At 39.1% G+C, this 20,869-nt stretch overlaps 1 protein-coding gene across 1 annotated transcript in view; it reads right to left on the bottom strand.

Moving 5' to 3' along the window:
- Window positions 1–260: 260 nt before the first annotated feature.
- Window positions 261–20,869, bottom strand: part of MRPS28 (mitochondrial ribosomal protein S28) — a 108,792-nt gene continuing 88,183 nt past the window's right edge. Inside the window, exon 3 of the mRNA XM_004427138.3 lies at window positions 261–551. Within this exon, the coding sequence (XP_004427195.1) occupies window positions 383–551 (169 nt within the window). The 3' untranslated portion in view covers window positions 261–382. The remainder of the gene's footprint in view (window positions 552–20,869) is intronic.

The following is a 20,869-nucleotide window of genomic DNA, read 5'->3' as shown; positions in this document are numbered from 1 at the left end:
CAACATGCCATATATTTTACTTATTTATTGTCTATCTCCCCCAGTCAAAGTAAGCGCCACAAGGCAAGCAATTCTGTCTAATTTATTTACTCTGTTTCTTTGGTGTTCAGAATAGTGCCATACAGACCTATCTGTAGACAGCACTCCAAACGTACTTACTGAATGGCAGAACTTCTCAGTACCGTTTACACTAACCCAATCAGGGTATAAAAAAGGGGGGAAGGGAGACACAACTAAAGAAAATTCTAACAAGGAAGAGCTATAATCACAGTTTTCCTTTATTATGTCTTCTTTCAATCGTTTATTTGTAATGTTCTAATCACGTTCTTGATGGATATCTGTGTTCAACACAAAAGAAGTGACTGCACTAAGCGCAGTTCCTTTACTGCTCACGATGCTCCTCTTTCGATTTGGAGTCTTTGCTCTCCTGCAGTCCTAAGAGGACAGCATCGGCCTCTAGGAGGGTTGCATCTGTCGTTGCTCCCAGGAACCGGGACGTGAGCTCAAGATCTAACAGCCGCAGCCGGACTCGGGTTCCTTTCTGGTACTTCCTAAATAGTAAGAAAAAAATTCCATGAATTCTGCACAGCATATGAACAACTAGGTTAAAGTAAAATCCAAATTCCAATTTTAATTTGTGTTGGCTAAAGATAAAGAAGTTAACACTTTTTTACAAAAAGTTAACACTAAGACCTGAGAAATTGTTGTTTTTGACAGAAAAGTAATTGAGTTGTATCAGAATTTTCATCTTAAAGTTGCCTGTAAAGATTTTATAAACAAAATAAAAATGTATTTCAAACTGAAATTCAAACAAGTTGGTTCTTGAAACTGATATTTTAAAAAATATGCCATTCATTTTTAAAGTCAGAGAGTGTCAAGGGGAAAAACAAACTTTCAGATACATTTTTTCTTCTAAAATTAAAATCTTTTAAAGTAAAGTAAATTTTAGAAAAGCAAAATGGAAAAAAGTCTGAATGCAAAGTACTCAGTATTGGGGACTGACTGTACTGTAATTAAAGTGGAATGCTGGCTGTAACAGGCATGATGGCTCCATTTGGTCAATAAAATATCCAAGCATTTTATAATACCAAATGAAAACTGATATGAATTTGCTTTTCTTCCTTGATCAACTATGTTAAGAATTTAATATCAACATTATGAAAAGGTGCAGGAGAGTGAAAATACTGTTATTAGTTAAAAACTACAAATCTTTAAATATCTAAATATATACTTCAAGTACTTTAAGTTAATTTTAAAATTAAAATAATTTTATATAAACAGAAAATGAAGAAACAAAGTTCTCAAAAAACGTCACTGGAAAATGATTTTGGCAGACCATACAACGAACAGCCTCCACGCAATGTCTGATTAGGTATTCTGAAGGAATTTATAAATGGTCCATCAAGTAAACATTTAGGCAATTTGGCTTTTATTTTTTTTTAAGTTATTTTTATTTCTGATTATAGAAGTAAATGTCCTTTTGTAAAATTTGGAAAATAAATTAAGTCAGTCACATTTTCTAGTCCTTCTATATGTATATTTACATATATGTATACATGTATGTGTATTGACAGCATAGATCATATTTTCTGTTTAAAATCCTAGAATATTAATTGATGCATAGCTTTATATTCTTAGAAAAGAGCAATTATAGAACATATGCCATATGAATTAACCACGGGGAAAATACGGTTAGGTCACAGACAAGGTAAAGCTGTGCACTATTTTGTACATTACTTGGAGCTGTAACTGATGTTCTAATGGATTCTTTCATTTGTCCTCACAGCACAACCCACACTGATTCATCCCATCAGCTTTGATTCATGTTGACCCCTCCTTCCCTCCTCTCTTGAAACATGCAGTTAGTTACCAAGTTTGGTTCATTTTCTAACACAGACGTGTCATGACCTCAGCCCTTCAGGTCTCCCCATCCCTAGCTGAAGCTTGAGGAACGACAGGATCTTCCCAGAGCTCACCTCTCCAGTCCACTTCTCATGATGGGCTCCATATCTGGTGTGCTCATGTGGAAACGGCCGCATGTCCATCCCCACATACTCCTACTCCTCCATACTTTTGCTCTGCTGGGGCGCCGCTTGAACTTTCCGTCTAGCTCAATCCTATGGATTCTTAACCATTCAGCTAGAACGCATCCAGTGCAGCTCCCGAGAGCCTCGCCATTCCCCAGGACAGACTGAAGAGTCTGTCACTGGAATTCCCAAGGAAGACAGAGGCTTTGCAGTCATAGACTCAGATGCAAATCTGAGCCCTGCTGCTTACTAGGTGGGTAACCTTAGATAACACGCTTTCTCTGAACCACAATTTCCTCACCTGTGTAACAAGAGGTTCCACTTTGCAGGTCTGCTGTGAAGGTTAAATGGGATAATACACTGAAAACGCATAGGCAGTAAATGCGAATGTTAGTGCCCTTCTCTTACTTGTGTGTGTTATTTGTGGAAATCTCTGACTTCTCATTAGATTGTACACTCCCCAAGGTCTGGCGCTGTATTTCTCTCTCCCTTCCCGTGCCCATGCAGCAGGTACTCAGATGTCGACCAGTGAACTCACAAGACACTTGCTGATAAAAGCCACCAGGTCACCAAAGATCTAGAATCTCTATTTTCTTGGCTTTAGCAACTGTGTGGACCAGTACATTTACCTAACCCCTCTGAAATTTGCTTGGCACAGTGCCTGGCATATAGTGGTTAATAAATGTTAGCTCTCTTCTCCTTCCATTGTTCATTGTTGGCCTATTTCTTTTCACTTATTTTTAGGAGTATTACTCATAGGTGGACTATAAACTAACCATGAGGAAGGAAACAATGACTTTTCATAAAAAGAGTTGATTACGTCACAAACACTTGGGACAAAAGTTCTGGGCATAGTCACACTGAAGAGGAAGCTCTCGCTGTAAATGTTCTAGGTCATATAAATGCTAGCAATCTCCAATTAAAAAGTAATTAACAGAAACATCATGAGTGACCAGTAAGCTTGGTAATTTATGGAAGGCAAACCCTGTCCCCATGTTTAGATGCAGGAGCCTTTACTAATATGACTGCTTTGCCTTCACCTCTAAAAATTATAGAAATTCTGGAAATTATCCAGTGAGCTGTAAAGGAGATGAAAAGCACACTGCAGACCTTTATGTGTGCTGAATGAATGAAGATTCATCCAAATGCACCTATTGTGTACTAAACAAAACAAAAAACCTCTGGAAGATTCTCTGACACCTGCTATCAGAAGTAGCTGCTTCTACTTTTATGGTACTTAATTTTTACTTTGTATTACAGTTATTTCTATGTAAGTGTTATCTTCCCTATCAGACTGTCAGCAATGGGCAAGGATTTAATCACCCCTGCGCCTCTGACAGTACCGTGATGAACACATTGCACTTAAAGCAGTCTTCTGAACAGTGGTTTCCACACTCTCCAGGACATCAGCAGCACCTGGACTGCTTGTTTAAAATGCAAATGGAGGGAAGCAAGCCCAGAGAGTGATCTGGCAAATCTGGGGGGAGGACTTGGGAATACGCCTTTTTTGTTTTGGTGAAGAAGACTGGCCCTGAGCTAACATCTGTTGCCAATCCTCCTTTTTTGCTGAGGAGGATCGGCCCTGGGCTAACATCCGTGCCCATCTTCCACTATTTTATACGTGGGACGCCTGCCACAGCATGGCTTGAGAGGCAGTGTGTAGGTCCGCACCCGGGATCTGGACCCATGAACCCCAGGCTGCTGAAGTGGAGCACATAAACTTAACCACTACACCACTGGACTGGCCCAGGAATATGCCTTTTTAACAAGCTCCCCAGGTGACTCTGATGCAGTCTCTGATCCCCACTTGAGAAAAGCTGGCCTAGAATTACCCTTATCGTGTACAGTCAAGCGCGGAGGACAGGACAGCCTACACCAATACAAAGGACCGGTAAAACAAGGCCCTCTGACAGCACCGCACGACCACCATTACAACCTTCAAGGGTAACAGATGTTTTCCACACGTGATGACAGAGTCTTTTAGGGTAATTTAGAAAGACAAAAAAAAGTCAGGCAGTAACAGTATATAATAAAGAAATGCACCTAAACAGTGTCCCTTCCACAGAGCCCACTGCCAGCCCAGAGCGGGGCTGCCTCTCCTGCACAGACCGTCCATTCTGGGAAACCTAGGACATAGAAGGTCAGCCTATTTCTTCCTCAACAGGAACAGCAGCCATAGAATTCATGTGGAGTTTATCCTTGCTTTAACTCTGAAACACTTTAATAAAGGGAAAGAAAGAAATAACGAGTGCATTTCTGAGAACTGCGTTTCTGCCAATGTAATCTGAGGTGAACCTTCAGTATTGTAGTCTTCGTTAATCACTTACACTACTTAGTCTTTCCATTTGGGTTTCCATTGTTCCACATAACAAGATTTAAAATGAATATGCCAGTAAACTCTTCCCAGATTGTTTGTGCAGTCTTTAAATGGTCACTTTATTCCAAGATTTTGGCCTAAGTATAAAAGTACAGAAGAGGCAACATAGTGATTAACAGTGTGGGCTGTGGAGCCAGATGCCTAGATAAGTGCCCAGCTCTATCACTTATAAATACGCAACTCTGAGCCGTTACTTTCTGTTTCACTTTCCTCATTTATAAAATGGGAATAATAATTATGCCTATCACATAGGTCCTGGTGAACACGAAATGAGTTAACACATGCCAAGCCCTTATCAATGCTCAACAATGTTAGCTATCATCATCAACCATCATCATCACCATTACTACCACCACCACCACCATCATCACCACCATCACCATCATCATGACCACCACCACCACCATCACCATCATCACCACTACCATCATCACCACCATCATCATCAAAACAAGCCCAGTGACACCTGGTACTCTAGTGTTGGTGTGATGGCAAGAACAAGAGCACACCCAGTTATAATTCCAAGCTACAATTAAATCAATAATAGATTCCTTTAGAAGGTAAATTTGGGGGTAGAGTTTTCTGTCAATATTTGCTTTGATTCAAATCCTACTTATTTTAATGGTATAAGCATTCCTATCTTAAAATATATCATAAAATATATGTCCTATGAAAATGAAAACAATGATTTTTGAAATGAATGTGAATTTCCTTTGAGGATGTGAGGCCAAATAGCACTGAACAAAAGCAAGTAAAATTCAGAGAACTACACATTTAACAGTCCACATTTCCCAGCACTGACTACAATATAACTGGAAATAAGAAAGTAGCATATATTGTCAGTCACGAAAGGGTCACGGTGATTTATCTTCTCCAGTATTCTTTCCCACAGTGGCTCAAGGAAGACTGAGGGGCAGGCAGAGCCGTCTCACTTTACCTATCTCCTCTCAGTCCTGCTTCTTTAATTCTGGATGGAGTTAAGCCTTTTAGGAATCAACTTTATTTCCAGCACATACCATTTCTCGGAAGACGAAGATGATAATTTCTATAAGTTCATTATTTGTTCTTCCAAGAAGCATTTTTTGAGCTTCTTTCTAAAATTTACCATTTCAATAGTAGACTTAACTTCTAACCTAATCAACCATCTCCCTTCTTGATTTTATAGATCTGAATCTATCTTCTCTATGTCTTCTTTCTGTAACAGGATTTTATTATTCTTTTATTTAACTAGCTTTTCCTCATTCCTTTGATTATATCAATGGACTCTTTCTTGCTATAATTTCAAGGGGTTCACAGATTAGCTGAAGGTTAGCTATGGACCTCTAAGATTAAGAAGTCTGGCTCTAGATTTTGAGTCTTTATCTATCTTTCTCATTTCATCTACACAGCATTATGACCTTGTGATAATTATTTCTGTTGTTTTATTTCCAATGTGCTTCTTAAGGAAATCCAGGACTTCATTGAACAAATTCATTGAGCCAATGCTCAAAGCCATACAGCCTTATTTTCTAATGGATATAAGACAAAAGTCCATGATATATGTAAAGAAGAAATTTTTCCTTCTTTATCCTTGGTCACTTAATTATGTCTAAACATTTAGGAATGAATAAGGACAGATATTAAAAGAAGAATTAGGTCCACAGCAGCATTATGTTTTCCATTTTAAAAATATTGAACCCAAAGATAAATCAATAAAATGCATCCAACAAAGGAACAGATTTAAGATGATAATCTCAAGAGGCAGGATGTGCCCACTGTCTTAATACTGGGCCCACCATAAAGCACAGGTTTTCTAAAATGTGTTGGAAATATTTAGAGGAACTTGTTGATTATCACAGTGATCAGGCTGACATTTAGGGGGGTGGGTGGGATGCAGACATTCTGTAATGCACAAAACTCTTCTGCACAACAGAGCTGTCCTGTCTCTGTGGCGAGACATTGATGTGGGTGAAAACCCTGCTTATGATTATCTACGCCTGGAACTAAAGATACAAACTTTTTAATAAAAGTTCAATTAGGAGGACTGACGTCAGCATCACAGTGGAGTGAGCTTTCCCCCATTGAACTCTCCCCCTCTAAGACACAACAAAAAAGACATTCATGTTCCAACAGAAGCTATTCACACAACACAGGGGACATCTGAGGCACCCAGGCAGCTGTACACCGGACGACAGAGGTGCTGGAATCCCCAGAGGAAGTGGAAGGAGGTAAGAGGAGCTCCTTTCCTTCCCCAAGGACTATGAGCCAGAGACAGACCACACGGCTCTCAGAGGAGGGGGAGGGGCGGCTTACCAGGTGGAAAACGGTGCTCTCCAAGACCCCTCACAGCCCGAGGGCATCCCCCTACAGAGGGAGCGGAACTGTTGTGAGGGTAGTTTCAACAAGCTAGCCCCTCAGGAGAGCAGAAAGTGACAGCAAGGTGAGAAACCTCTGAGATCCGGGAGGCGGAAGTAAGCACCCCTTCCCCACCCGGCCCACTCGACTGGCGTTTCAGCACAGCAGAGCTTCAGCTCAGCCCCGTCCCCAGAGGCAGCGGTCCCCAGGCGCCCGGGGCCCTACCAGCAGGGGCAGCGTGACCGCCCCACCCCTACAGGCAGTGGCCCCCAGGTGCCCGGGCCCGACCAGCACCGAGGCGAGCCTGTGCCCCGACACCAGAGGCAGCGGCAGCTCAGGTCACACAACGCCACAGCTGCAGCTGCTCTGGATGGACCAAGCCACAGCCCCAGCTCCTTCGGCTGGACCGTGCCCTGCCCCAGTTCCTTCAGCTTGACCCCACCCCCCATCACTGGCCCCAGCGGCTTCAGCTTGGCCCGTGCTCAGGCTCCACCTGACTTGGCACCAGCAACTTCGGCCCACCGCACTCCAGTTCCAGCTTCTTTGGCCCAGCACCCTGGCTCCTCCTTCTTCGGCCTGGCGAACTCCAGTTCCCGCATCTTTGGCCCAACAGTGCTCCAGCTCCTCCTTCTTCAGCTCAGCGCACTCCAGTTCCAGCTTCTTTGGCCCAGCGCACTCCAGTTCCAGCATCTTTGGCCCAGTGCGCTCCAGCTCTTCCTTCTTCGGCCCAGCCCACTCCAGTTCCAGCTTCTGTGGCCCAGCAGCACTCCAGCCCCTGCTTCTTCCGCCCAGCGACACTTCAGCTGCAGCTCCTTCAACCCACCTGCACCCAAGCCCCAGCTGCTTCGGCCTAGCTGCGCTCCAGCTCCAGCTGTTCCCACCCCACCCCCACCCCGGCAGCCTCCACTCTGCCATGCCTCAGATCAGCCAGGGGCTGAGGAGAGTGCCCGCAGATTGAGGTGGGACAGAATACACAGCCCTTGACCCCCACCCAGTGGCAGCAAGAGGAAACTGCGACCATATATTGTCACAATGAAGAAAAGTAAGCCAACACCAACAGGCACCATGAAAAAATATATTAAATCTCCAGACCAAAAGGAAAATGACAAGCACCTAGAAGTCAACCCGGAAAGGACAGAAATGTATAACCTTAATGACAGAATTCAAAATAGCCATCATAAAAAAGCTTAATGTAATACAAGAAAACACAGACAGACAATTCAATGAAATCAGGAGTTTCTTCACAAGAGATTAAAACTGTAAAAAAAAAACCAATCAGAAATCTTACAGATGAAAAACACCATAGAGAAGATAAAGACAAATCTGGAAGCCTTAAGCATCAGAGCTGACAATATGGAGGAAAGAATTAGCAATATTGAGGACAGCAATGCAGAAATGCTCCAGATGGAGGAGGAAAGAGAACTAAGACTAAAAAGAAATAAAGAAACTCTCCGAGAAATATCCGACTCAATTAGGAAATCCAACATAAGGATTATAGGTATTCCAGAGGGAAAAGAGAGGGAAAAAGGAGCAGAGAACTTGCTCAAATAAATAATTTCTGAGAACTTCCCAAACCTGGGGAAGGAGCTGGAAATACCAGTGAATGAAATCAATAGATCTCCTAAACATATCAACACGAAAAGACCCTCTCCAAGGCCTATAGTAGTAAAGCTGGCAAAAGTCAATGACAAAGAGAAAATATTAAGGGCAGCTAGACAAAAAAAAATAACATACAAAGGATTTCCTATCAGGCTCTCAGCCGACTTCTTGACAGAAACTTTACAGGCTAGGAGAGAGTGGAACGATATATTCAAAATTCTAAAGGACAAAAACTTTCAGCCAAGAATACCCTATCCAGCAAAAATATCCTTCAGATATGAAGGAGAAATAATAACTATCCCAGATAAACAAAAGCTAAGGGAGTTCATTGCCACAAGACCCCCACTACAAGAAGTGCTCAAGAAGGCCCTCATCCCCAAGGAAAAAAGAGAAAGGGGATTCAAAGTGTTGAACAAGGAGGAAAATAGGTCGACAAAACCAGAAAAATTGCAGTCCTCTACCAAAATAGATTAGCAAACACTTAAATATAAAACCAAAGATCAAGGGAAAGTAAGCACCAAGCATAAATATAACCTCATCATGGTAAACACAAACTCACAACACAAGAAGGAATAAGATGTGACAATGATAACTTAGAAGGGGAAGAGGAAAGGGATCGAATCGACTTAGTCTAAGGGAATAAGAGGCCATCAAAAAATGGACTATCACATCCACGAGATTTTTTATATAAACCTTATGGTAACCACTAACCACATAATCAGAATAGAATCACACACAATAAAGGAAGAGAAAACTAAGAGAACCCCCATAAAGAATTACCAAACTAAATTGGTAGTCCCAAACACACAGGACGAGAAACAAAAGAAATGCAAAAGAACCAGAAAAAGAGCGATAAAATAACAACAACAAGCCCCCATATATCAATAATTACCCTAAATGTAAATGGCCTGAACTCTCCAATCAAAAGACACAGAGTGGTGGGATGGATTAAAAAACAAGACCCAACAATATGCTGCCTCCAGGAAACACATCTCAGCTCTAAAGACAAACACAGGCTCAGAGTAAAAGGATGGAAGACAATACTCCAAGCTACTGGCAAACAAAAGAAAGCAGGTGTTGCCATACTTATGTCAGACAAAGCTGATTTCAAGATAAAGCAGGTAATGAGAGACAAAGAGGGGCAATATATAATGATAACAGGGACACTCCACCAAGAAAACATAACACTTTTAAATATATATGCACCCAATACAGGAACACCAAAGTACATAAAGCAACTATTAACAAACCTAAAAGGAGATATTAACAACAACACAATAGTAGTAGGGGATCTTAACACCCCACTCTCATCAATGGACAGATCATCCAGACAGAAAATAAATAAGGAAATAATGGACCTAAACGAAAAACTAGATGAGATGGACTTAACAAACATATACAGAGCACTCCATCCAAACATAGCAGATTACACATTCTTCTCAAGCGCGCATGGAACATTCTCAAGAATAGAACATACATTGGGAAACAAGGCATGCTTATATAAATTTAAGAAGATTGAAATCATAACAAGCATCTTTTCAGACCATAATGCCATGAAGTTAGAAATCAACTACAAGGAAAAAACCAGGAAAGTGACAAAGCTGTGGAGACTCAACAACATTCTACTAAACAACCAATGGATCATTGATGAAATTAAAGGAAAAATAAAAGCACATCAGGAGACAAATCAAAATGAAAATACACCATACCAACTAATATGGGATGCAGCAAAAGCGGTCCTGAGAGGGAAACTCATAGCAGTACAGGCCCACATTAACAAACAAGAAAAAGCCCAAATAAGCAACTTCAAACTATGCCTAACAGAATTAGAAAAAGAACAAACAAAGCCTAAAGTCAGCAGAAGGAGGGAAACAATAAAAATCAGAGCAGAAATAAATGGAATTGAAATTACAAAAACAGTAGAAAGGATCAATGAAACAAAGAGCTAGTTCTTTGAGAAGATAAACAAAATTGAAAAACCCTTAGCCAGACTCACCAAGAAAAAGAGAAGGCTCAAATATAAAATTAGAAATGAAAAAGGAGAAATTAAGACAGATACCACAGAAATACAAAAGATTATAAGAGAATACTATGAAAAATTATATGCCAACAAATTGACAATCTAGAAGAAATGGATAAATTCCTAGACTCATACGACCTCCCAAAACTGAATCAAGAAGAAATAGAGAACGTAAATAGACCAATCACAAGTAAAGAGATTGAAATAGAAATCAAAAACCTCCCAAAAAATAAAAGTCCAGGACCAGATGGCTTCTCTGGAGAATTTTACCAAACATTCAAAGACCTAATAACTATCCTTCTCAAACTATTCCAAAAAATAGAGGAAGATGGAACACTTCCCAACACATTCTACGAGCCCAACATCACTCTGATACCAAAGCCAGACAAAGACAATAATAAGAAGGAAAACTACAGACCAATATCCCTGATGAACATAGACGCAAAAATCCTCAACAAAATATTGGCAAACAGAATACAGCAATACATTAAAAAGATCATACACCATGATCAAGTGGGATTTATACCAGGGACACCGGGATGGTTCAACATCCACAAATCAATCAATGTGATACACCACATTAACAAAACGAGGAATAAAAACCATATGATCATCTCAATAGATGCAGAGAAGGCTTTTAACAAGATCCAACATCCATTTATGATAAAAACTCTCAACAAAATGGGTATAGAAGGAAAGTACCTTAACATAATAAAGGCCATATATGACAAACCCACAGCCAACATCATACTCAATGGGGAAAAACTGAAAGCCATCCCTCTGAAAACAGGGACAAGATAAAGGTGCCCACTCTCACCACTCTTATTCAACACAGTACTGGAGGTTCTGGCTAGAGCAATTAGGCAAGTAAAAGGAATAAAAGGAATCCAAATAGGCAACGAAGAAGTGAAACTCTCGCTGTTTGCAGATGACATGATCTTATATATAGAAAACCCTAAAGAATCCATTGGAAAACTACTAGAAATAATCAACAACTACAGCCAAGTGGCAGGGTACAAAATCAACTTACAGAAATCAGTTGCATTTCTATATACCAACAACGAACTAACAGAAAGAGAACTCAAGAAGACAATCCCATTTACAATTCTACAAAAAGAATAAAATATCTAGGAGTAAATTTAACCAAGGCAGTGAAAGACCTATACAATGAAAACTATAAGACATTACTGAGTGAAATCAATGATGACATAAAGAAATGGAAAAAGACTAAATGCACTTGGATTGGAAGAATAAACATTGTTAAAATGTCCATACTACCTAAAGCAATCTACAGATTCAATGCAATCCCAAACAGAATCCCAAGGACATTCTTCATGGAAATAGAACAAAGAATACTAGCATTCATATGGGGCAACAAAAGACCCCATATAGCTAAAGCAATCCTGAAAAAGAAGAACAAGGCTGGAGGAATCACAATCCCTGACTTCAAAACATACTACAAAGCGATAGTAACTAAAACAGCGTGGTACTGGTACAAAAACAGACACACAGATCAATGGAACAGAATTGAAAGTCCAGAAATAAAACCTCATATCCATGGGCAGCTAATCTTTGACAAAGGAGCTAAGGACATACAGTGGAGAAAGGAAAGTCACTTCAATAAATGGTGCTGGGAAAACCGGACAGCCACTTGCAAAAGAATGAAAGTAGACCATCTTCTTTCACCATACACAAAAATTAACTCAAAATGGATGAAAGACCTGAAGGTGAGACCTGAAACTATAAAACTCCTGGAGGAAAATATAGGTAGTACGCTACTCGTCATCAGCCATAAAGGGATCTTTTTGAATTCCATGTCTAACTCAGACAAGGGAAACAAAAGAAAAAATAAACAAGTGGGACTTCATCAGATTAAAGAGCATCTACAAGGCAAATGAAACCAGGATCAAAATGAATAGGGAACCCACCAGCTGGGAAAAAATATTTGCAAACCATATATCTGACAAGAGATTAATCTCCATAATATATAAAGAACTCACACTACTGAACAACAGAAAAACAAACAACCCAATCAAAAAATGGGCAGAGGAAATGAACAGACACTTCTCCAAAGAAGATATACAGATGGCCAATAGGCACATGAAAAGATGCTCAACATCACTAATTATCAGGGAAATGCAAATCAAAACAACACTAAGATATCATCTTATACCCGTTAGAATGCCTATAATCACCAAGACAAAAAGCAACAAATGCTGGAGAGGCTGTGGAGAAATGGGAACCCTAATCCACTGCTGGTGGAAATGCAAACTGGTGCAGCCTCTATGGAAAACAGTATGGAGATTCCTCAAAAAATTAAAAATAGAAATACCTTATGATCCGGCTATCCCACTACTGCGTACCTACCCAACGAACCTGAAATCAACAATCCAAAGAGGCTTATGCACCCCTATGTTCATTGCAGCATTAGTCACTATAGCCAAGACATGGAAGCAACCCAAGTGTCCCTCAACTGATGATTGGATCAAGAAGATGTGGTACATATATACCATAGAATACTACTCAGCCATAAAAAAAGACAAAATTGTCCCATTTGCAACAACATGGATGGACCTGGAGGGTAGTATCTTAAGTGAAATGATCCAGAAAGAGAAAGACAAACAGTACATGATTTCACTCATACGTGGAAGATAAACCAACACACGGACAGATAGAACTGTTTGGTGGTTACCAAACAGTTACCAAACAGGTAACCACCAAACAGGGGCTAGGGGGGTGGGGGGTGGGCACAAGGGATGGAGGGATGCACTTATATGGTGACTGATAAACAATAATGTACAACAAAAATTTCACAATAAAAAAAAGTTCAATTATACACTAAATTTCCAAAATGCGATTACTGCGTAAATTGATGGAAGACTGACTTTGTTCAGAATGTTAGCAAGTGTTGTTCACTAGTTCAGAAAATCTCATCCCATAAGCATCACCACCATTTCATTTTTGTGTTTTGCCATGCGTGTTAAACGTACTTCTTTCCAGTGTAACCTTTGGCTTAATCTTTGCACGGACAGGAGATTAGTCTCCTCTACACCTGCCATCTAAGATATATGATTTATGTTCTTATCTTCAGTGAAATGCATTGATAAAAACTTAATTAAAATATCAATACTACCAAAACACCGCTCCCCAACATAATTTTCTGTGATAATGGAAACACTCTATGTAATGTGGTTATTGAGCACTTGAAATATGGCTCAGGAACTGAAATACAACTGAGGAATTGAATTTTTAAATTATATTTAATTTTAATTAATTTAAATTTAAATAGCCACATGACAGTGTAGCTCTGTACAATTTCAAATTGACAATAAAATAGTAAGCATACTTGTTGCACAATATATAAATATACATTGTGGCAGAAAGGCTAGTTTACAGGAAAAATAGCACGTAGAAATAATTTATTATAATAAATCACTACTAATTAGTGATTTATTAGATCCAGCAATAATAAACAATCAGATCCATGTTTGCCATTACTAACCCCTCAAACATTTCTTTATTTTCTGTTACTTTTTGTATTCTTCCTCAAATCTGTGAGTGACATTGTACCAGACACACAGCAACTGAACTGTCTTATTAAAAATAAAATCAAATTCTCCGTAAAGATAGCTTCCCCCATGTTACAGACATAAAATTAAGATACATGGAAGTAAAGTCACTTGCCTAATGCCACCAAGTGGTATAAGAAGATTCACAGATTTTTTTCCTCTTCCTATTCTTAAGTTCTTAATTACCTATGACTTCTTGTAAGAACTGTAAACTTAATCTCCTTAAGAGTGGTAAGAATTTACCACTTCATATAGTCTTATAACATCTTCCCTTTGAAATAAAATGTAAGCCATGTTGCTGCCATCCAACTCATTATTTTAACTGTTCCCCATTAGAAAAATTGTTACTTTCAGTGGTAACAAATAATGAATTAAATTATCAGAAAAAAATTTCCACAGCTTCATGCAATGTTGCCTATTTTTTTTACATCTTTTTTTTTAATTAGGAAAAACCATCCAGATATTAGTTTTTCAGAAATCTTATACTTCATATTAAAACCACTGAAATATTGCTGTGTTGAAAGGCAAATAGGATGTCTCCAATGAGCACATTCAAAATGGAAACAGCCTGTATTTTTACTGCTTGGTGTGTTTCTTTCTTTTAACTTCAAGTGCTTGCCTGTGACTGATCTTTGTGAACTCCAGCCTGATGGATTCAATCCCAGCCTTCCCCAGGACTGCTCTCTTCCACTGTGCACTTTCTCAGACCATATGCTGCAGCAAATGAGCCTGCATGTCTGAGCTGTTTAGGAAAAGGGCAATTAAATCTGGTTTTGCATTTCTCTATTAAGGACACGGTTTAAAGACTTTCCTTTGGAGAGGTTTTTGACATTCTTTCCATAGACATTCTTTAACATCTGTCAGCGCATGCTAGTGATGGTTCTCATAGACTTAAAAAAGAGAGAATCTCTCTCTGACTCGTTCTTTGATATAACTATATTAAATAATACAAAGCCAACAAATACAAGGCTTAGTATCAAAAGAGAATATTGTGAGGAATTCTGACTTTGCTAGTCAATTTAGCTGTCTTGCTGTAATTACAATTCTCAGAGGTTTTAAAAATAGTTCTTTTGAAATCATTAACCCTCTATGTTTTCATGCCAATAAGTTAAAATAGTTTAGAACTTTTTCTGATTTTCTTACAGTTCCCTACTGAAAGTTTTAAGACTTTAGAAGTAAATTTTTCTTTTCTTTTTTGAAAAGATTAAAATATTTCTATTGGTTTATGTAATTAACACTGATTTGTTTCTTCTAATTCGTACAAATGTTCACAGTAATGTTGATCTCTATGTGGAGCCAGCATCTTGTCTGTGTCTCTGTGTGTGTGTATGGGGGGGTATGTACCTGTGTGAGATAGAAAGAGAGAGCGAGCAAGTGTGAGCACGTCGTGTCTTCTTTAAATGAACTGTCTGGGCCTCAACTTCCCATCATTAAAAAGGACAGTGCTAGAACAGACCTAAGGTCCTTCGCAGTCCTATGATTTTCTTCTACTTTTTTACAATTTTTAGTGTTTAAAAACTGATATAGAGTGCGTGATAGTAAGTGCAAAATTGATTAAATATATATACAAAATGCAAAAATTTTAAGACTTTTTATTAGCTATATAAAATATTGTTATAGCCTTAAATATTCAATTAACAAGTGAGCCTTTATATGCAGACTACTTGGTGTATTTCGAATTTGTCTCACTTTTTCAAAGTACCATCTGCCATGTTTCCTTGGCCTATCCAGCCTATTGTCTCTGTAAGATGTCTATATCAAGATCTCTCTTGGGGCCAGCCCCATGGCATAGTGGTTAAGTTCTGCACGCTTCACTTTGGCAGCCCGGGTTCATGGGTTCGGATCCCAGGCGCGGACCTACACTACCCGTCAGCCATGCTGTGGCAGCAACCCATATAGAAAATAGAGGAAGACTGGCACAGATGTTAGCTCAGGGCCAATCTTCCTCAGGAAAAAAAAAAAAGATCTCTCAACCACGGTACTATCTGTACTGAACTACCAAGGTAGCAGCCATGGTTAACAAATTAAAGGTAAAGAGTGTTCCTAAAGTTCTATAGCTCTCCAATATTTCCACTCATTGAAATTTAAAATACAGCACACATATTAAGTCCTCATTTATTATCCCAGGTCATTAGAAGATGTAAATGGGAAACAAAAATTACTGTAATACCTTCTGCTACTGAATTATTACCAAAAGTCCTTTGAAAAAACTCATGATTATCCCTTTGAAAATACCAGATAGCATGTGCCTATCAACTAGGCCAAAATAAACAATGCATATCAACTGGCAATTGGAAACCTACATGCCCTCATGGCAATAAGCAAACGATATTGTTCATAATACCAAACTGCATTTCCTCAAATTGCAATCATCTTGGATAAGGCTTTTAATCTTTATCTGCAACTCTAATATAAACATATGATTTTGTTTTTCCTTTAAACCAAGTTCTTTCTAATCTTGCCCTGCTAGTTAGTATTTTGTGCCACCACAAACAATTTTGTCTCTTGTTTAAGCACTAAATCATTTTATGAAATGTGAAAATGGAACATTTTTAAATGTCCAATAAATGACTTCATTTTTTAATAATGTAGAATATGCATATAATGTAATACATTATAATATGGCATCAATAATCACAGTTACAATCTTTTCTCAGAGTTACAAAATAAGATGTTTCAAGAAATAAGGGAAAAGAAAATTCGATCACCTAACAACCATATCAAGTCTATTTTTACAAAAAAAACAAAATTTCTTGCTGGGCAGGATATGAATATCTATACAATTTCCCTAACAAGTGCATGCAGTACAGACATTATGTAGAAGGTCAAAGTTAGGACTGCATGTTTTAAATGCCAAGTATGCGACGAGCAAACTTGTTTTTCCATTATGAAAACTGAAGAGATTAATATACATTTTCATCTAAACAAAGGGTTGAGTCATTTTAGGTTGGCCACATCAGGTTTACTGCAGTTAGGGATGTATTTTCATGATCAAGAGATTTTCAAAATCACTTCCACAGTGCTTGAAAACCTAAGACTTGCTAGCAGACACAAGAGTCAAATGTAGCTTGAAAATTACTTTAGGGCAGGTGTTCTCTCCTAATTCTCATCCCTGAAGCATCCGTGATCACATCCTTCGATGGAGGGACCTCTGTCTCCACATTCCTAATTCCCTGCACTTTCGACTACATTAAGAGAACAGAAGAGTTCGAAATTCATTGTACCAGCCTGTTTTCAGAGTTTCCTTTTTTCTTTTAATCTTTTATTTCTGTCTCTCTAAATTAGTTACTTATTAAATAAATATTATTGAATTTTCAACACCTACTCAATATCTGTACGAGGGAAGGAGACATCAATAGCAGAGAAACTATCCTGTCCATCCCCAATCCACGGAGGCAAAAATGGAGTGGAAAGCCATTTTCCACCCATTCCTTCGGTGTGAGGTAGAACCACTTTAGTAGGTTGGTCCTGATTTCTGTGCCCTTTCAACAAGAAATGAGACTTTATCAGATGCCTTTTGGAAAGCCAAACACTTAAGAGATTATTATCACAGTAGCCTACGTGGGCTGGCAAGGGTCAGAGAGAGAAAAGTCTTTCATAAAAAAATTAGACCCATTCATAAAGGAATCTTTTTGGATGACATCCCTACCCAGACTAGGGAAACTAAAGAAAAAATAAACAAGTGGGACTTTATCAGATTAAAGAGCTTCTACAAGACAAACGAAACCAGAATCAAGATGAACAGACAACCCACCAGCTGGGAGAGAATATTTGCAAAACATACATCTGACAAGGGGTTGATCTCCATAATATATAAAGAACTCACACAACTGAACAACAGAAAAACAAACAACCCGATCAAAAAATGGGCAGAGGAAATGAACAGACACTTCTCCAAAGACGATATACAGATGGCCAATAGGCACATGAAAAGATGTTCAACATCACTAATCATCAGGGAAATGCAAATCAAAACAACACTGAGATATCACCTCACGCTTGTTAGAATGGCTATAATCACCAAGACAAAAAACAACAAATGTTGCAGAGGATGTGGAGAAACAGGAACCCTCATACATAGCTGCTGGGAATGCAAACTGGTGCAGCCTCTATGGAAAACAGTATGGAGATTCCTCAAAGAATTAAAAATAGAGATGCCCTATGATCCAGCCATCCCACTACTGGGAATCTATCCAACGCACCTGAAATCAACAATCCAAAGAGGCTTATGCACCCCTATGTTCATTGCAGCATTATTCACTATAGCCAAGAAGTGGAAGCAACCTAAGTGTCCCTCGACTGACGACTGGATCAAGAAAATGTGATATATATATACAATGGAATACTACTCAGCCATAAAAAAAGACAAAATCATCCCATTTGCAACAACATGGATGGGCCTGGAGGGTATTATGCTAAGTGAAGTAAGCCAGAAGGAGAAAGACAAACACTGTATGATCTCACTCATATGTGGAATATAAACCAACACATGGACAGAGAAAACTGTATTGTGGTTACCAGGGGCAATGGGGTTGGGGGGTGGACACAAGGGGTGAAGGGAGACATATATATGGTGATGGACAAACAAAAATGTACAACCCAAAATTTCACAATGTTAAAAACTATTAAGATATCAATTTAAAAAAATGAGAAAGAAAAAAAAAATCAGACCCATGCTGCAGATTTCATTCCATCCAGAGTGTTTTAAACAGCCTCCTCCATAGGACAAGACTCAGCATCATGAGGGGAGGGGAGATGGCGGGGGAGTAGGGGCAGGGGGTGGGGCTCACAGATTCCTATCACCTGCTGACGAGGCTGAAGTTAGGCTGGATTAAAAAGACCCTTAGAGCCTGGAAAAGAGCTCGTGACTTGACATGTACAGGCCCTGGTTGAATCTGTCCTTTGCACCCCTAAATCTGGGTACGTTTATTAAACACTCCAGTTCCTGCCCTTTATTAAAAAGCTGAGGGCACTAAAGCCTAGAGAAGTTCTGTGAAATCAGAAGAAAAAAGAAAACCAATTACACAAGTACAGAAAAGCAAGTGGTTTAAAGGCACTTCATGTGTTAAGGTGGTTTTAGACAACTGCAAGGTCAGTAAGAGTCCACAATGTGGTTTTGCTCCCCAAAAAGTTAATGTAATTTTAAGTTTAGTACAAGTATATATTCCACAAAATAAAATGTATATTCCACATAATAATCCCAATCTCCTTTCGCTTTTCTGACCAAATCTAGAGTATTTTGATCCATTCTAGGCAACACAATTAGAGGGTCACTGATAAATGGGGTCTATCCAGAAGAAGATGGTGAAAGAATCTTGTACTATGTTGAATGAAGAACTTACGGGAAGGAGGGCGTTTAGAAGGTTGAAAGAAAAGTAGAAAGAGGACCACTGCCCGAAGACTTGGAAAGACTTCAATATTAAAGAGGTCACAATATTTATTTTGTGCGTCTATTCCGTATGCCTCTAAAAAGCAGAAATAAGAAAAATGGGTAGAAGTTATAAGATGGCAGACTTGGCAGGTTCCAGTTTAATATGAGGAAGAACTTCTAAGAGAGCTGGCTGGAAAGGGAACTGGCTGTGTTGTGTATTAATGGAGGAAACCACAGGGAATGTTCAAGCTTCCCTGCAAGTGCAGGGATGGAGTTTGCATTCAGCCAGGGCTGAATTAGATGACCTCCAAGATTCCTTCCTTTCTAAAATCTTATGATTCCGTAACTGAGAATGCCTATTAAGTCTTCCAACATCAGGAAGCACAAAAGCTGAAAAGCAAGTTAAAAAAGAGCAGCCAGACAGTCAGAAGGTAAGAGGCACGCAGGAAAACACTGACCATCAGGCCACCTTGCAGTCTCCCCTTCATCACTTCACTCTTTCAGAGCACGAAGCACTGTGCTCTCGTTACTCTCCTCACCGACTCAGCACACCCATAGGGACCTGGACTTATTTCCAGATAGAAACATCTGTTATGCAGGACTAGCTTATTCATCTGGCTCAAATCTGAAACCAAAGATGATTCTTGACATGACTGCTGGCTAGATGGCCAGCTAAGTTTTGTTTCAGACAGAAGGCACACTTAAAGCGAACAGGAAAAACAGGTATTTTACCCCTTCTATTAATCATTTCCCTGGATAGGCAAAACTCTTCTAGTGTACAAATGAGAAGAGAGACTTATAGGGGTCAAATATAGCTATCTTTTCCTATTACCTATGTTATTCTCTTTAACAAATCTATGTTAACAAACTTTTGAACTTCCACTTTGCAGCACTGCGCTACCCTATACATAGGAGGCATTTGGTAGACGTTTGTAGAAGACTATAGTAAATATATATTCTCAAATGCGACACAAAACTTCTGTAACTGGTTCTGTAAACTTGGGGTCTGCACTGGACAACTCTGCATTCCACCACGGGTCACACGTGCTCCTTAACTTGGCTTCCGACTCAAAGCTGCATTCATTTATGTTAAATCCTGAGTAGCAACCTAGGCGTGGACAATATGTTACTCAGAATACTGCAAGTATTCCCTGATCTCTGGGTCATTCCTATCAAAACAGGAGTGCGACCACATAGTGACCAAGGGGCTTATGCTCAGCAGGTTGATGATTTTTTTGCTTCCGATCTGAGAAAAGAAATTGTTTCTGAGCAGACTGGTATCTCTAGGGTGACGCTGTCCTAGACGCTAATAGAGTAAAATATTATCAAGAGTCAATTATCTTTGGGATAAAATTCTGAAAAAAAAAAAAAAAAGAAATACTATACATCCCAGAGTCTCTGCATCAAAATCAAAGCACTTATTTATGATTTAAAATTGTAAATAAAAGCTTTGTTATTTGCTTTTGTTTTTATTTAGCAGGAGGTTGTGGCCATTTCCTTAGGATTAGATAATGATATTATTTTAAAGCTTTTACTACCCAGAAAACAACATTCAAAAAAATACTAAAATTC

This window comes from Ceratotherium simum, chromosome 31 (assembly GCF_057802395.1).
Source record: "Ceratotherium simum simum isolate JZ-2026a chromosome 31, ASM5780239v1, whole genome shotgun sequence".
Taxonomy (NCBI): Eukaryota; Metazoa; Chordata; class Mammalia; order Perissodactyla; family Rhinocerotidae; genus Ceratotherium; species Ceratotherium simum.
The sequence above is the reverse complement of the archived record's forward strand: the minus strand, read 5'-3'. Positions and strand labels throughout refer to the sequence as shown.